The 17,202-nt window shown below is 44.0% G+C and overlaps 1 protein-coding gene across 1 annotated transcript in view; it reads right to left on the reverse strand.

Annotated features, from left to right (window-relative positions):
- The window catches only part of NME7 (NME/NM23 family member 7), an 835,246-nt gene that overhangs the window by 51,293 nt on the left and 766,751 nt on the right, over positions 1 to 17,202 (reverse strand). Inside the window, exon 11 of the mRNA XM_086934088.1 lies at positions 16,396 to 16,503. Within this exon, the coding sequence (XP_086790214.1) occupies positions 16,396 to 16,503 (108 nt within the window). The remainder of the gene's footprint in view (positions 1 to 16,395; positions 16,504 to 17,202) is intronic.

Below are 17,202 nucleotides of genomic sequence, written 5' to 3' on the forward strand. Positions count from 1 at the left end.
TTGCTGTCGATGGTGGTTCTGGCTATTCCCTCACTCCCCTCTCCCTTCCATTTCTATACGACGTGAATCGTCCCTAAAGCCTCGTTTCTTTTTATTTGCCTTACATGCACTGGAAAACCCCGGACCTCCGGCCCAGAGACTGAAGCCGAGACTACCGAGGAAGGATTCTGGACCCTATTGTTTCTTGATTTCCACGAACGTTTTCTGTAGAAACTCAATAAAAGAGTTTAAACCTCGCCTCCAGTGTTGGCTCCTTCCATTCTTGTGACCCAAAGGTGACAAGTGGCGAGCCAGATAGGAGCTTTCCATCTGACAATACAAGATGGAGGCCTTGATCAGTCAAATGAGTGAAGGACAGTCCAAACTGGAGTGGGCAATTGGGCGGTCAAACGAACAAGCAGATAGCGATAGAGCTACGTTTACCGACGCTATACAACAACAGTCTGACCATCTTACTAAACTTGCTGAAGGGAAAACGCAACTATTGGCGGCATTAGGACAAAGTCGAGCTGCACACCCTCCTGGGGCAGTGGTACCCCTTCAGAAGTACATTGCAGGAGATGACCCTGTTTCCTTCTTTTTGAATTTTGAAAGGGCGGCCAGGGCTAGTGCCTGGCCCGGTGAAAGATGGCCCTTCTACCTGGCACCTCTATTAACTGGGGAAGCACAGGCCGCCTACCAGCTGGCTAATAAGGATGGTACAGCCGCCTATGGACATGTGAAACAAATAGTGCTAGATAGACTGGGAGTAGACGATGAGACTCACAGGATACGGTTTAGACAAGAAAGAGGGTCCCCAAATGACGCTCCTAAGACTCTGTTTTACAAGTTGAAAGATGCGGCCGACAGGTGGTTAAAACCACAAGAGGGTGATATGGACAGTGTCATGAACAAAATCTACTTGGAACAATTTCTTGAGGCACTGCCCTATGGTACTCAGCGGTGGCTCAGACAGCATGCTGGCTTGACATTAGATCATGCCATTGAAATGGCTAATTCATACGCTCGTGCTCAAACCAAGCCTGTTTTCCGAGAACCAGAAAAGCCTGTCATCAATAAAAACCCCATAAAAATGGACAAAAAGCTGTATAAAACCCAAAATGAGCTCCCTCCTGTCAAGCCTAGACCTTTGAAGGTAGAGCCGCCAGTCCTTACAGGTCCACAATGCTATGAATGCGGTGAATGGGGACATATAGCAAGGTACTGCCGCAAAAAGAAAGAAAAAGAAGAAGAACCCATGGAGGTTGGATATGCTCCTCGTGCCATCCTGTATGCCCAAGAGACAGGACCCGCATTTTATGTAAGTGTCCTCATTGCCAATAAGAAAACCCGGGCATTGTTGGACTCTGGGTGTCGCCATTCCGTAGTAAAGAAGAGTACATTGTCCGCTTCCTCCGTACTGTTAGACCGAACTGTCCGGATTAAGTATGTACACGGGGATGTGCGTACTTACCCTCTAGCCCAGGTCACCCTAACAACTGAGAAAGGTACACAATTGCAGTGCGAGTTAGGAGTTCTCCCAGACTTACCTGAACCCCTTATTATAGGGACTGACAATAAGAGGCTTTCCACCCTTATGTCGGAAGTCTTAGGAAAGCAGGGTAATAGTAAGGTCCGGGAGCGGTTGTTAACAGAAGAACTCTGGTCCACCGACTCGAACTTCAGGGCGGCTCAGTTAAATGACGCCTCCCTGGCAACTGCGTGGCAGAATGCCCAGGATAACAAATGTCAGCAACAAATAACCTATCCCTGTTTTATTGAGCAAAACGGCCTCTTATACAGAGTAGGACAGGACCAGGCCACTCCACAGTTAATAGTACCAACCGTGTTCCGCAAACAAGTAATGTTCTATGCCCATGCTCACCTTCTGGCGGGTCATTCAGGTGCAGCGAAGACGACTAATTCCATCATAGAGCATTTTTATTGGCCAGGGGTGTACGCTCAAGTCAAGAAATACGGTCAGGAGTGCCAGATTTGTCAAAAACGTAATCCCTACATTCCTCCCAAAGTTCCTCTTGTCCCTCTTCCGATCATAGGGAAGCCTTTTGAAAGAATAGGAGTAGATATCATAGGGCCTTTACCGAAGTCACACAGGGGCTATCAATATGTCATGGTGGTTGTTGATTATGCGACACGGTATCCTGAGGCGTTTCCGTTAAGGGCAGCTACTACAAGCGCCATTTCTCAAAAACTGGTCGAGTTGTTTGCCAGAATGGGATTCCCCAAGGATCTTATCACGGATCAGGGAACACCGTTCGTGTCATGCCTCATGAAGCAAGTATGTGTTCTACTAAATGTGAAACATCTACGCACTTCGGTATACCATCCACAAACCGATGGCCTAGTAGAACGATACAACGGTCTGATAAAGACCACTTTAAAAAAACTGTTGTCAGGAGACGGTAAACAGTGGGATCAACTACTCCCGTTGGCCCTTTATGTACTACGAAGCCAGTACCAAAGCAGTCTAGGAACTTCACCCTTCGAATTGCTATTTGGTAGGAAACCCCGTACACTGTTAGAAATAACCAGAGACAGTTGGGAGAAGACAGGGTCCCAAGACGCTGAGGAGTTGTTAGACTACTCCCAACAGTTAAAAACAAGATTACACAAGTTAAGGACGTTGTCCTATGAAACACTTGAGAAAGCACAAGGAAAACAAAAGACCTTTTATGATAAAGGTAAGAAGTGGAGAGAATTGTCCCTGGGAGACTGGGCTCTTGTTCTTCTTCCTACTTCTACACACAAACTCCGTAAGGAGTGGCAAGGACCATTTCAGGTAGTAAGGAAAATAGGCAGGACTACTTATGCCCTGAAATTGTCTCCTTCACGAACCCAGATTTACCACATTAACATATTGAAAAAGTGGTTGGGTCCTCCTCCTAAAACCCCTATAACAGTCTCGGTAGCTACCACTCCAGAACATACTATCGACCACACTGTTGTGAACCCCGATCTTCTCGAACCCAGAAAGAAGGAACTGAAGGATTTGTTGTCGAGACATCAGTCTATTTTTTCAGATCAGCCGGGTAGAACCACCCTAGCTGAACATCACATTCCCACCACTCCTGGGGTAACTATAAAACAAAAACCTTATCGAGTCCCCGAAGCCCGACGGGCACTGATAAAAGAGGAGGTACAGAAAATGCTAGAGGCAGGGATCATCGTACCATCTAAGAGTAACTGGTCTTCTCCAGTGGTACTAGTCCCAAAACCAGATGGAAGCAAGAGGTTTTGTATTGAATTCAGGGCTGTAAACGGGGTCTCTAAACAAGATGGATATCCTTTGCCAAGAGTAGATGAAATGATAGAACGCCTTGGTGAGGCTCACTTCATAACGACTATTGACCTCACCAAAGGATATTGGCAGGTGCCCCTTTCCTTAGAAGATCAGGAGAAGACCGCATTCACCACACCGGACGGTCTCTTTCATTTCACTGTTTTGCCCTTTGGCCTGCATGGGGCTCCTGCTACGTTCCAACATCTTATGGACACAGTGTTAGCCCCATACTGCCAGTTTTCTGCAGCTTATTTGGATGACATAGTCATTCACAGCCCAGACTGGCAGACCCATCTACAGCACTTGGAACAGGTCCTAGAGGCATTAGAGAAGGCGGGTCTCCACATAAATTCCAAAAAGTCGCGCCTGGCTTTTTCTCAAGTCTAATACCTGGGGTACATATTGGGTAATGGTCAGTTGTATCCCCAACAAGAGAAGGTAAAAGCCATTCAATGCCAAACTTTTCCCAGTAACAGGCGGGACCTCAGGGCCTTTCTTGGGCTGGTTGGGTACTACCGACGGTTCATCCCACATTTTGCGTCCCTCTCTGCCCCTTTGACTGACCTGCTGCAGAAAACTGCTACTTCCAACCACTTTAAACGACCTTCTTCTCAAGCCCAGGCTGCTTTTCAGGCCCTAAAAGATGTCCTCTCCTCGTCCCCGGTTTTAATAACACATGGCTTTGACAAACCTTTCTATCTACAGACTGACGCCTCAGGGGTGGGACTGGGCGCTGTCCTATCACAGCTTGATCAGGAAGGGAGGGAAAGACCCATCTTGTACTTGAGCAGGAAACTGTTCCCTAGGGAGACTGCCTATCCCACGATAGAAAAGGAATGTCTGGCTGTTAAATGGAGTATTGAAAAGCTCCGCTATTACCTGGACGGTCGGCATTTTACGCTGTTTTCAGACCATGCCCCTTTGCAGTGGTTACAACGGAACAAAGGACGAAATGATCGTATCCTCCGTTGGTTCTTGTCTTTGCAACCCTATGACTTTGATGTGTGTCACCAGAAAGGCTCTGCTCAGACAAATGCTGACTATTTGTCCCGTTATCCACTTTCCCCCGAACGGGAAAAGTCTGGGGCGGGGATATGTCAGGGGGTCCCTTGCTCGGCTCAGACTGAGTTCCCCGATTCTCCGTCTTACCTACAGGAGGACTACTACGGGCCCTTTAAGGACAGCCCTTGCTTTCTTGATGACCGCCTCGCTTCTGCACCACCTGACTTCGTGGGCCTATCAGGTTCGAACTCTCCCCATTTGAGGGCGTACCAGGAAGACGCTGTGTCTCGGGAAGCAGTGGAAGAGCCCTCGTGGGAAGAAGCCGTAAAACGCCAGGAGGTCAGCGTGAGCTGGAGCTCGAAAGCCGAGACCCACGTAAAGGAAGCGGGAGCCGAGAGCAGAACAACGGAAGCGGGAGCCGAGACCAAGACGCCGGAGGTCTTCGCGAGTCCCGACATAAGCTGCGGAGAAGACGTCAGGACAGCCCTGGGGAAGAACCATTCACCGACAGCTGCATTGCCAGGAGGCCAAAGGTACCGCGTATCGCCCAGCCACGCGAAGGAGGACGCGTGGCTTCCACAGGTGCGTGCTCGTTTGGGTTCGCTCTTCAGACTTAAGAAGGACGGGACAGGGTAGGAGACGGGAGGGAGCGCCTGGGCACCGCAGTGCATGAGCACAGTTCACGGGAGTTCATTGCTGTCGGTGGTGGTTCTGGCTATTCCCTCACTCCTCTCTCCCTTCCATTTCTATACGACGTGAATCGTCCCTAAAGCCTCGTTTCTTTTTGTTTGCCTTACATGCACTGGAAAACCCCGGACCTCCGGCCCAGAGACTGAAGCCGAGACTACCGAGGGATTCTGGACCCTATTGTTTCTTGATTTCCACGAACGTTTTCTGAAGAAACTCAATTAAAGAGTTTAAACCTCGCCCTCCAGTGTTTGCTCCTTCCATTCTTGTGACCCAAAGGTGACAAACAATTATCAAATAAACTTGCTTTCTACCTGTAACTTTTTGTGTGCTATATGCAAAGCCCTTTGAAGTGTAAGTGGGGCTGGGTACAGCCTCTCCCCAGCCATGCTGCCAACACCTAAACCCCCTTTGACTCACTGTCTAGAAGCAATACACCGACACAAACAGCAGTGACAGTCACAGTCATGTGACCCACACCACTGTCAGAAAGGCACATTTGGCTGAGACAAAAAAATGCAAACTTTCTGAAAGTGCCATTTTCAAAATTATAACTTAAAATCAGACTTTACTATTAAAGAAGATAAATTAAAAATTATTTGAGTGCAAGCAGCATGTCCATATCTGCTTTAATCTGAGTTTAGCACATATTACATATAATAAGGTGGCCGAGTGTTAGCCTAGGAGAGATACAGCCCTTACAACCATGAACAATGACTTTAGTAATTATTCATTGTCAGCACAGGTAAAACTTAAACTCACATGTCCTGTTTCTTGAATACCACACATCCTGCCCTATGAGTGGTAAGAGCCTACCCTAGCGGTACTTTATAGCTTTTCAAAAGGAAGGTTTAGGCCTGATAAAAGGTTTATTTTGCAAGGTCGAAATGGCAGTTTAAAACTGCCCTATAGAGGCAGGTTTTAGAGTGTTACTGTAGTGGGTGACACAATAGGTACTGCAGGCCCACTAGTAGATTTTAATTTACAGGCTCTAGGTATGGGTAGTACCATTTACTGGGGATTTACAATTAAATGATATATGCCAATTAGGCGCAGGCCTATAGTAGCATATTTTAGGGAGAGAGCACAATCACTTTAGCTCTGGTTAGCAGGGGTAAAGAGTCCTAATGAAAAAAAAGAACTAGTTCAGCACAGTAAGGGAGCGAAGGCAAAGCGTTTTGGGGGATACCGCACCAAGGATGTCAGGTCTAACTGGCACCATCTAACTGGCATTAATAGTATCAATGATAGTTAAAGTTTCATGGATGGATGACTGTCAGGTTAACAGAAGTCAAAGAAACATGTAAACATGCGCAGACTTCATGTTGGGAAGCAGCATAGCTGTAAAGTATTATTACTGTTTGAAAATGTATTTAAGAGATGGCGCTGTGCCAACCTTAAATCAAACTAGGATATAGGTCTTTGGCTAGAATACAAGATGCCATATAATAGTATGACATTATGATGGAATCCGCTAAGTAAAAATTCTAATTCTATAGGAATGCATGTTTGAATAACTCCACAAAAAACAGCTTCTTGCTAAAAAGTGTGATTAAAAATGAAAAGAACCTTCCCAACCAAAATTCATTTCCAAAAGTCATTAGATGAAAGAACAGTACTCCAGGCACCTGAGGAACTGAGACATTATTACAAACTGATTGCAACATGAGCAGCACGAACACGAGGGAGTATTATTTGTCTTTGGTGATAAGTGTAACGCGTCACACTTGCAAATCTCTAATGCCGTGTCCCCAAGTTGCATTGGTCACCACAAACAGATGTTATGAGTACATAGGAGTGGCGTTTCTCTTTGATACAAAACATGAAGTGAATGCAGACATTGTGTGTAGTCTGTTACACCAGCTGGGTGTAAGGCCACCTGCCAGCAAACATTGGCGACCATGTTTTTACGCGCGTCACCAGATTCAGAAATAGGTCGGTCCAGCTGGTGAGATTTTGTGCTGAATTCTTTCAGCAGCTGAGTTGATACTAGGTTATCTCATTGTACAGGCTGCCTGCGGGGCTAAGTGTGGAGCGTTGAGCTTTTCAGACACACCCTGTCGAAACTCTAGGATACTGCCAGGCAACAGTGTTGTTTCTGCCTATGGCTACTACCAATTCGATTTATTTCCTCAAAAGTGATTAGTGTGCCACGTTCAATGCAATAACCATAGCGCCATTACTATTTCTATGTATTGTCTCCTGCAGTAGATATTTGAGTCCGCTTCTTATCTGGGTTTACAGCAAACCAAAACATGCCAAATTGAGTCACATTCTGTACCACTGTTACCATATACAAAGTACACATAACAATTCTACACCATACTTAAACTTGCAGATAGGCTAATCCCATAGTAAGTGATCTGCATTAATGTGTTTGGACCTCCATCTGCATGAGCCAGGTTTACAGCAGTCTAAATCTATGGTTCTTAACCCCGGGTCTTATGGACCACTAGGGAAACGTGACATCAACCAAAGGGCTCAGCAACTTTTTAAAAGATGAAATGATATTAGCGGAATAAAAATGTATATACACTCAAAAAATAAATGTTAATTTGAAAATGTAAAAACATTTTTATTAATGTGAAGGGATTTGAAATTGGAAGCAGTAGTATGGACAACTGTTGACCTCAATTAAACACTAATACACACCAACAAAAAGAGAGCATTTATTAGGAGCAAAAAGACAAAGCAATATGGCTTTGTCTTTAAGAAATAAATCCACATTTTGAAATGCTCCAACCATCTCAATATTAAATGTATACTTGCTTCTGTAGTTGTGTGTATTGTATTGAGGTTCAAATCGTAGAAACTGCTTAGGTTGGGTCCATAGATTCCAGTAGTCATTCAGTGGGGGCCCCCAAAAGTAAAATAGCTAAGAACTGCTGCTTTGTGTTCTTTGGTAAAGGGGTAGTACTCAGCTTTATAAACCCTGGAAAAATTGCATCAGAACTGGGGTCCAATCGGTAATTTCTTTATTACCCCCAGATTATAAAATATTGCCTCACATAAAATTAACCAATTGCTGCATTTAAATCATAGAACTTCCTTAGGTGGGGGTGCGAGTGCCCAGCAGTCATTCATTGGAGATCCCTAAAAGTCAAATGGTTAAGAACTGCTACTCTGTGTTCTTTGATAAAGGAGTAGTACTCAGCTTTTTAAAGCCAGGGAAAATAGCATCAGAACTGGATTCTTATTGACAATTACTTTATTACTTGTCCTGCATAACTCTGGGTATGCTGTAACTGTTCCGAAAAAGTCCCAATGTTAACCCTCATGCACGTGCTGGTAAATAGTGTGGTATGAAGCGGTATATCTTTTTATCCGCTGTCCCTCGCACGTGTGTGCATAATCATTGGGTTATTTTTGTTATGCAACCTCCATCCAGGAGGCATTACCCATTGTTAAAAACAGTAGTGATTAGTGATTGTGATGTGAAAAGTGATGGCTAAAAATTGACCTTTTTTCACCTAGTGTGAACGAGTCATAATAACTCACGTTCACCTACTTCATTTTTAAGTTGCCTCCAAATACAGAATGAATAAATAATTTTTCTGATTAAGAGAGACAATTTTTAGCCATCACTTCATACCACACAATTTACCAGCACGTGCATGAGGGTTAACATTGGGACTTTTTTGGAACAGTTACAGCATACCCAGAGTTATGCAGGACAAGTGATCCTCCCCCCCCCCCCCTGATAAGTATATATAACCCAAGGAAATTGGTAGGATCACAAATTCCCTTTTCCCTCTACATTGATAAAAATTACTTTATTAACCAGAGATTATAAAATTCTTACTCACATAATAACTAATCAGTTGCAGCATTTATCTCCATGTTTAAATCACAAGGATCAAAACAGGATCTTGTCTGGTAGACAATATTCGCCTAATATGTGGTACCAAGTAAAAGCCTCTTAGTTTATCAATGCAAACAAGATCTCAGCAGCAGTTATGTTGTTGGATGCAAAGAGGGTGCTTGACCTGGTCAGCTTGAATTTTTGTTCACTATTCTATTAAAATTCACATTATGGGCCTAATTACGATGCCGGTCGGATCGGCTTTTGCAGTCCTGTCGTAGGTGGTCTGACCACTATTGTCTCATCAGAAGTAGTCGGTCTGACCGCCGGATTACGATGCATGCATTGTGTACTTTGACCAACCACTAAATAACCGCCGACTCTGGCAGCCTTTCTACGACGGCAGAGATGGCGGTTGGAGAATAACAACATCCATAGGGCAGTACAGGGCTTTCCAAACGCCATCCGGATTATGATGTGTGTTTCCAACGACCTGACTCTGGTGGTCCGACTTTCTGCCTCGAGTCGTCAGAAACAATAGATTTGTGGTGCATACTTACCCAACTCAAGCTTCTCCCCAACAGTCTCCGGCACGGATCCCTTTTTCCAGGTCTCCCCTACACCGCGGCAGCTGAACCCCGAAGACTAAAACCCTGTGGGTGCCAGAATGCAGGTAAGTCCGTAGGTAGCACGTATCCCATTGCCTGGACTGTGCACTGATCACCATGCCCCAGCAATGGAGTACATGGTGCAAAAGGGCATATCCCCACATATGTCATGCATGTGTATACATATTACAAGATTCCTGTGAATTTGCACGCACTTTCAGTGACATATTTGGAGGTAAGTCCACCGCCGTAGATGAGGCCATCATGGTAGGAGAGATTGCAGAGTAATACAGCAAGGAGGACTTTCTTGGCCTCGGTGGTCAGAATCGGATCGCGCCCTCAGCGGTCAGACAGTAGGTCTGACCGGTATCATAGTCAGGCCCTTTGTCCCAGCCAGTGGCGACTGGTACCCTAAATATTTGGTGGGGCAACTAACCAAACACTAACCAAAGGCGTTTGCTAGATTTAGATTACCAGATTGTGCTGCACTGATAGCACAGCGCTGTGACAGAGATGCTAGGGTTTGTCACTGGTAGTGCTATATTTTGAATGTAATACTGTCAGTCTTACTGCAGCAGAACAGTGCAGAGCTGGCTTTAGAATAGGGAAAGCTTTCAGGCCTCAAAAATCAGTCTGTGGGTTATTTGAATGGCAGGCCTGCCTTTCTGATCCCTAGAAAGCCAGTGCTTAAATTCTGCATGGGCTGCTTGGCGGTATGTGTGACGTCACAGTAGCTATATTACATTCTAAGCAGACAGTTGTGATGTCATGGGAACCCGATTAAACAGGAAGTATGTTTATTGGTTTATATGTGTTACTTAATTAATATAGCTTAATTACTATCATAAAAGTGTATTGAACAAACTCGGACTCTAGAACAACTAAGTGTACAAAGTTGTTTTCAAATCTATTATATCTTTAATCTATAAATGTGTGATACGAATATACGCCAAATACAAAATCTGCGTTCCTATATATACCTATGTATATTTTGTCATGTGCATAAAGGTAGAGTATGATTTGTTGCTGAGTATTGTCAAACTATGGGAAAATGTGTTCAAGCTCAGTTCAGTCATTCGGAATAAAACAGCCTGTGTTCGTAAAAGTGCGTGTTTTGACACAGAAATGCCAATGCCAATGAATCAGTCATTTACTATGACCACAGCGTTTATATTTTGTCCGCGCAATCATGACGGTGACCACTGAAGAAAAGCAGCAGGAAATGGAGTGGCATCTGAGTGATCACGGAAAACGTAGTTCTCAAGAAAGAAGATTGCTTATTTAAAAGACCAACACCCACTAGCAGCAAATATCAAAGAAACGTTTAGCATCTTTACATGAGCACAAGATATTTGTACGTTTTTACGCGTGCAAGTCTTCTGAAGTATTATCTCAAAGATGGATAACACGCACTTTAGTATAGCGCTTACTGAGCGATACTACCCAAAGATATTCTGGTTGGCTATTCTACATGACACGTATACCCCTAAAATATGTCAAACAAATTAAATAAGGAAATTATTTAATTTACGATGCAGTATTGATGTTGTGTTCTAAATGCGGACCTAGACAACCCAGGTCCCTTTAACCATTGTGGTGGTTGGTGGGTGGGTGGGCTAGTGGGGGTTTCAAGGTACAAGCAAAATTCTGGGTAAACAGATTTTTGCTGGGGTCTACCAAATATTCTACGCTATCTGTTTGGGCTATCTTGTAGCATTTTTACAAACCAAAATTACTTTTTGGGGATACATGTTGTATGTACAATGCATTATTTTTGGAAGTTATTTTCTTGTGTTTTTTTTAGCACTTGAATGATGTTGATGAAATGTAACTTTTCTAGGGTACAAGAAGTTTCATTTGAAAAGTTCTGACAGTAAGTTTGGCACAGAGGTTAAATACAACTCATCTGCTGTCATTAGTATAAAATGTTTTCGTGCTTCCTCATGTACTGTCCAAGTCATCCAGTTTTTAACCCCTTGGGCGCAGCCGCGATTCTGCGCCTGTGCGGCACTTTTAATTAGTGGGCGGTTCATGACGGCCCACAGCCGTCATCAGCACACGCCCACTGCGGTGCATGACGGACAGGGGCCGCCATCAGCATAGAAGGGGTTAAAACACATGGCCAAGTAACAAAACGTACCCCAGTGCACAGCCATTTTGCACTAGAATCTGTATTTACCAGTGAGCTTCGTACTAAGATTGCCGTTTCAATGATGTAGGGGTATGTTTGCATACTGCATAGCTTGATGGATACTGTCATACAGTTTCACAGGGAGACCGTTAGGTTTGCTAGAGTGCGTGTATTTTACATGTCTTCTATTTCAGTGAAAAACCGTCCAATTCTAAGGTCCATTCATTTTAGTAGCAGAGTAAACCATTAGAACAACAGCCACGCACCCCTGCACTAAATTTGCTTTCAGCAATTTGAGTGCAAACCCATTGTTGTTCCATTTCCACTTTCCAGTAGGAACTGCACATCTGTTGGGCAACATAAACGCTGGGATTGGTGCCAGACTAATTCTATGCACCCCCTCAGAATATGTTGTCCTATGGACCAGTTAGCTCACAGTGCCACCATAAGTCCCCCTAAACCTAGAAAGTTAATAAATGGTTTGGGCAATCTTAGAACATAATAAACTTTATTCCCCAGGAATATTTGTAACAGATCTGGAACCTTTTCACTCAGTCACTTGTGCGCTTTTGGAGAGATATACAAGAAATACACAAAGGGGCATTTTCAAAATGTATTGAATCATTTGATTCTTGTAAAAAATATATGTGCTACAATGATCAATAGACAGAAGCAGATAAAAGGGGTTAGTAACATAAGGACGTGAAGAGAATGAACAATTCCAACATTGTGCTACAAAAGAGTATATATGCTGGTATATAAGTACCGAGTATAATGCAATACTACTATGCGTTCCCGAACCTAGTTGTCTGCCAAGAATCCCCTAATGGATGATCTAACTCACCTTTACCTGAAGGCAAAGTATGTAGTTCCCCATCTTGGTCACAGGTTGGACAACCCTCTTCGTAGAGGGATAAACAGGAACCAGCTGAGCCGAAACGCCAATACAGTGATGAACTCGCAAGTGAATGCTGAGTGCTCCTCTAATTTGAGCAAAGAAGTACGTATGTATTTATAACAATGGCATCCATGTTTTTGTGACGATGCTGCAGCTGAGCTGACATTGCTTATTGTCTCTTTTATAGCAATGTCACCTCATGGACAAAATAACAATTAACATTTGCAGAATTTGCGTCAAGGCCTTGTACGAAATGTTCAAGGTGTCGTGATAGTGTATTTATGAAGTGGTTTTGTAAGCAATGTTGTTTCGGAAAAACTAACCCTGCATTGCAGCCCACGCAAATGTGTGTTAAAAGTCATCATGTGAAAGAGCAGGCAACCTGAGAAACGTGCACATGTTAAAATGGCAGCGTTTCTTTCCGGTCCTTACTGAGCATTGTGACACCATGACCAGATGGGAATAATGCATACACAATTTCAGTGCCAAAACTGGGTGGTATTTTTCCTCAAAGAACGTAGGCTGCCTTTCTCAAGCCACCGGGTATATTTGAAGAGAAAACTGTGAAACAGAACCTCCGAAGAACGAACAGTCATGTTGTTTGCGTCAAGAATTTCTGATATGTTTTCCTAAAGTATTTCACAAAAACTACCAGCAATGGATCTCAATAAAAACCACACCTTACTTAATAAAGTATTTAGGTGTGTCCCCAGTAATCCCGAGCTGCTGTCATCAGTCAAAGCTTTACTGTAAACCGTACATTATGTTTACAGACAAGGCGGGTGATTTGTTCTTCAGTGTGGGCTTAAGTTTTGCAAATACGCATTCATTTAACAAAGCTGACCTGCATTTGCTTTACTTAGAGGTGGGAGGCTCTGACCAGCATGAGGTCAGCACCAAAGATGTTAGGTATGGCTCGTTATAAACAGTGTTTATATCGAACCACGACTGAGTTCTGATGTTGAGGGCGAGGCTGAAGGCACTGCTTCTCAGTGGGAAAGAAATTAAAATGTACTTACCCACTCTGCTGGCTCGCCTCCTCCTCTGGTTGTCCTTGTGCTTCAGTCACTTGGTGCTGGTGGTCTCTGCAGCAATTAAAGTCTCCACACCAATCCAGACCCTGCTCTCATGCTGCTGATAATGTTAAGAAGCATGAGAGCAGCTCCAAGATAGGCTGGAGCAGGCTACCTTGACGCTCCTGTAGGCAATAAGGGTCTGTGCCTGCTCTGCACATGTCAGGCTGGCGGTCTCAAGACAGGCGGCAAAAATGACAGGCACACTCTAAACTGGTTGAGTGACCATCACTCCCCTGCTGCCAGTCAGCAGCAGTGGCCCCGTCCCCAAACACAGCTGCAAGGGGAAAAGGAAAAATAAAATAGTAATACATTTATTTTATTACCATTTTATTTTTCACCTTTGCTGCACTGGCAGCAGGGTGCGATGCTCCTACGCCATAATGGAAGGCCCGCTACTGGTCCCATCTTACTAAGATGCTTGCCTCCCTGTATAAGATCTCTACTACTCAGATCATAGTTAATAATAGATTTGCTGGCTTAGTCAGCCCAAAGAGAGGTAGAGCTGCCTAATGTCACCAGTTCTCTTTCCGCTCTTCATCGAACCCCTGGTGACATTAATGGTTTCTCATAATAGTATACAAAAAACGGTTTAAGATTTCGTAGGTATAAAATGATGTGCTGATAATGTGGCCCTATATTTATATATTGGGAATCTGATAATTTCCTAAACTCTTTAGATGCAGTTAAAAGTTACTTTAAATAAGAAGGTCATTGCATGATTGAATCAAACATGGAGGTTTCGCTATTCAACGCCACAAAGTATTACCACTCACTTTAAGAGCACAATATAACAGAAATCGGAAACCATATTTAGGAGTCAGGTTTTCGGAAGATCCCAATGCATTTTATGATTTGAAATATAAACCATTAATTGCAAAAGTGAAAAATCTATTTCAGCATTTGGAACCCCTGCCATTTTCACCAATGGGCCATTAATCCTTTAGTTAATCGTCCACTCTCCTATTTTTGTCCTTCTTTTTTACTTTTCCCTGTTTTTGACTTAAGCTTTGTTGCTGAAAAAAATGTATAATTTCTGAATTTATCTGATCCATTAACAACCTGTAAATTAAAAATGTAAAAGAATTAAGAGTAAGTAGCTGCTTAGCTCTACCAGATCTTCCTGGATATTATTTAGCTGCATTTTTCCCCCAATTCAACAATGGGTAACTTGTAGTCCCATCTAAGTAGTACCACCTATGATAATTCCTTTTTTCTTATAATGATTTAAGACTCAAATTCCTGGTTTACATAGTTTTGTTAAATAGATGAGTGAGGGGTCTGCTGCTGGTCAGGTTTTGGTTGTGCATCCACCACTGCAGATCTTGTGCTGTCTCCTCTGAAACTTTGAATGACATCTGACTGGTTTTGTTGGTGCTGGGCCCACTGAGACTTCAGACACCCCCTGCAGGGTCTGCATATGTCAGCTGGATAAGTGAACAAGCAGGATGCATGAGACCTCCAGTCCAAGAAGTCTCAGAGCAGCTTTCACTGAGATCCAGGACCGAGGCTGAAACATGCGGCTCATAGCCTAAATGTCTTGGTTCATTGCAGTGGAGGAAAGGCCCTGAGCTGCACCGTGTCCAAGAAAGCTCCTATAAAAGGAAAACTCAGTGAAGGAGTCAGGTGTGACTCGATCAAGAACACCAGCAATGACAGACGCAGGTCTGTGGCCAAGAGTGGAAGTCGAAGCAGAGTTGGTGCGGAACCCAATGTGGGTTAGAAGGGCTCAGATAGTGCAGAGGGCGGACCTGCTGGCAGCGGCGTGGCTGCAGGCCCCTGTGGATCCTTGGGATCCAAAGGCACACAAGAGGGAGCAAGAAGAGTGCCAGAAATATGCAGCATGGTCTCCTTAAATGCCTTGATCTGCTGCAGCATCACTGATGACCCGGGGAATTCAGGGCACATCGGGAGTAGTTGAAGAATAAGCTACTCAGCTGGGTATGAGTATCAGGAGCAATATTGATTGGCACTTTCATGACCTCAAAACTGCTCTTTAGAATGAGAGTGGCGGGTTGCCCTCAAGTCCCGCTTCGGTGGCTTATGCTTCCTCTTCAACTTGACTTTGATATACCAGAGACTTACCAACCTGCTTGTGACCGGTAATGGGTCTGTGCTCTCGACTTCATGCGGGGGTGGGACTTTCGTGAGGCCCTCAACTTCAATGTTCAGCGACGTACCAATTCGCTTCAGGGTCCTGGATTGCCTTCAGATGAATAAGGGTACATTCATCACACAAGTTGGAGTCATGCCACAAGCCAAAACAACAAAAGTAAACCTTGTGCCAGTAGGTTACTGACAGTGATGACATGGTTTGAACTCTGTGTGGGGGCATCGTTGCCTTTGTGCACTGGAATTCAATATGGAGAAAATCGTCAGCCAATGAAAAACTGATCGGTGCTCTGGATCCACGTTCGATGTGGTGGTGCAAAAGTAACTCAGAGGTGGCGCTTACATGCAGCTCTGCTCCATATCTTCCTGTATGGAACGAGGCCAATGCAGAGCTACTCTGCACCACCCAGTGGCGTCTGGGAGCTCTGCTGTGGAAACTTATGGATCCAGTCTGGCCTTTGGGGAATATTCTAAAGGGGAGGACTCTGTGGTTAGAAGTATTGATTAGAATTTACAAAGTATGCATCCAATGTAAAATTATAAGGAAGAGTGTGCAGCAAATACAGCAATGAAAGTATACGGCAGACCCAGAAAGCTCTTCAATAGCCGCAGACACCTGAGAAAAACCTCTTTAAAATAATTACATCTGTGCAGATGGTATAAATGAGCAATTATAAAATTTGAAATAACTAATTATGGGTAGGCTCAGATTCACACCTTAACAAAATGTTCACAACCATCTCAGAAAAAATATATGCCTTTAAAGTACTGGAATGAATTCTAATAAAAATATTTTCTTTACCTCCAAAAGCCCATCTTCAGGTAGATCTGTACAGTGAACAGCATTTCGAACTTTAGTTTTTCCATAGCGAGCACGCAGGGTTTTAGGCCGCAAGTGGCGAGCTATTTCCTAGAAAGAAAATGTATACATATTTATAGTTAATCTGACTTTTCATTTGCATGTTTTTACTTACATTAGGAGTGTATATCCTTCTTTTATGGGATTGTCAAAACGTATGCAGTTCACATATTTTTCTATAAAACAGTGTTCCATGTCTGTTTGGACTGTATTACACTTACAATGTTGGCTCCAGTGGCATAGTTATCAAGGGACCCATGTCTGGACATACCCCTGCCTCTTAGGGCAGAACATCAAACATACAAAAGGGGACGGGAGGAATACTTGCAGAATGTCTAACCACTGGCAATTGTTCAGGGTAGCATCCCAACCCATCATTCTTTTGCTCACCATAGTACTTCCGTGGTCACCCAACCATATGCAAATCAGCCTTGAACGTGCTCGTCATAGTGACACTCAAGCCCAAACTACCAGGCCAGGTCCTCACTGAACCAGAACACAAGCAACCTAGGAATGGTTTTTTTGCTGTACCGCCCTAACTGGCAAGTGTTAGCCCCGATGCGAGTCCTGTGCTCACTGCGCCATTGGACTCAAGCTATACCTGGCTGATGAGCCCTTATCGGGACGAAACGGGTGCTTGGTTGCTAGTTGTTAGGTAGTCGAAAACACTCATGATTTCAATAGCACACATTAACTACCACACTTAGGAACCAAGGTTGGTTGAAAGAGTATCCCCGGGTGGGATAATGT

The sequence above is a fragment of the Lissotriton vulgaris genome, chromosome 8 (assembly GCF_964263255.1).
Source record: "Lissotriton vulgaris chromosome 8, aLisVul1.2, whole genome shotgun sequence".
NCBI classification, from domain to species: domain Eukaryota; kingdom Metazoa; phylum Chordata; class Amphibia; order Caudata; family Salamandridae; genus Lissotriton; species Lissotriton vulgaris.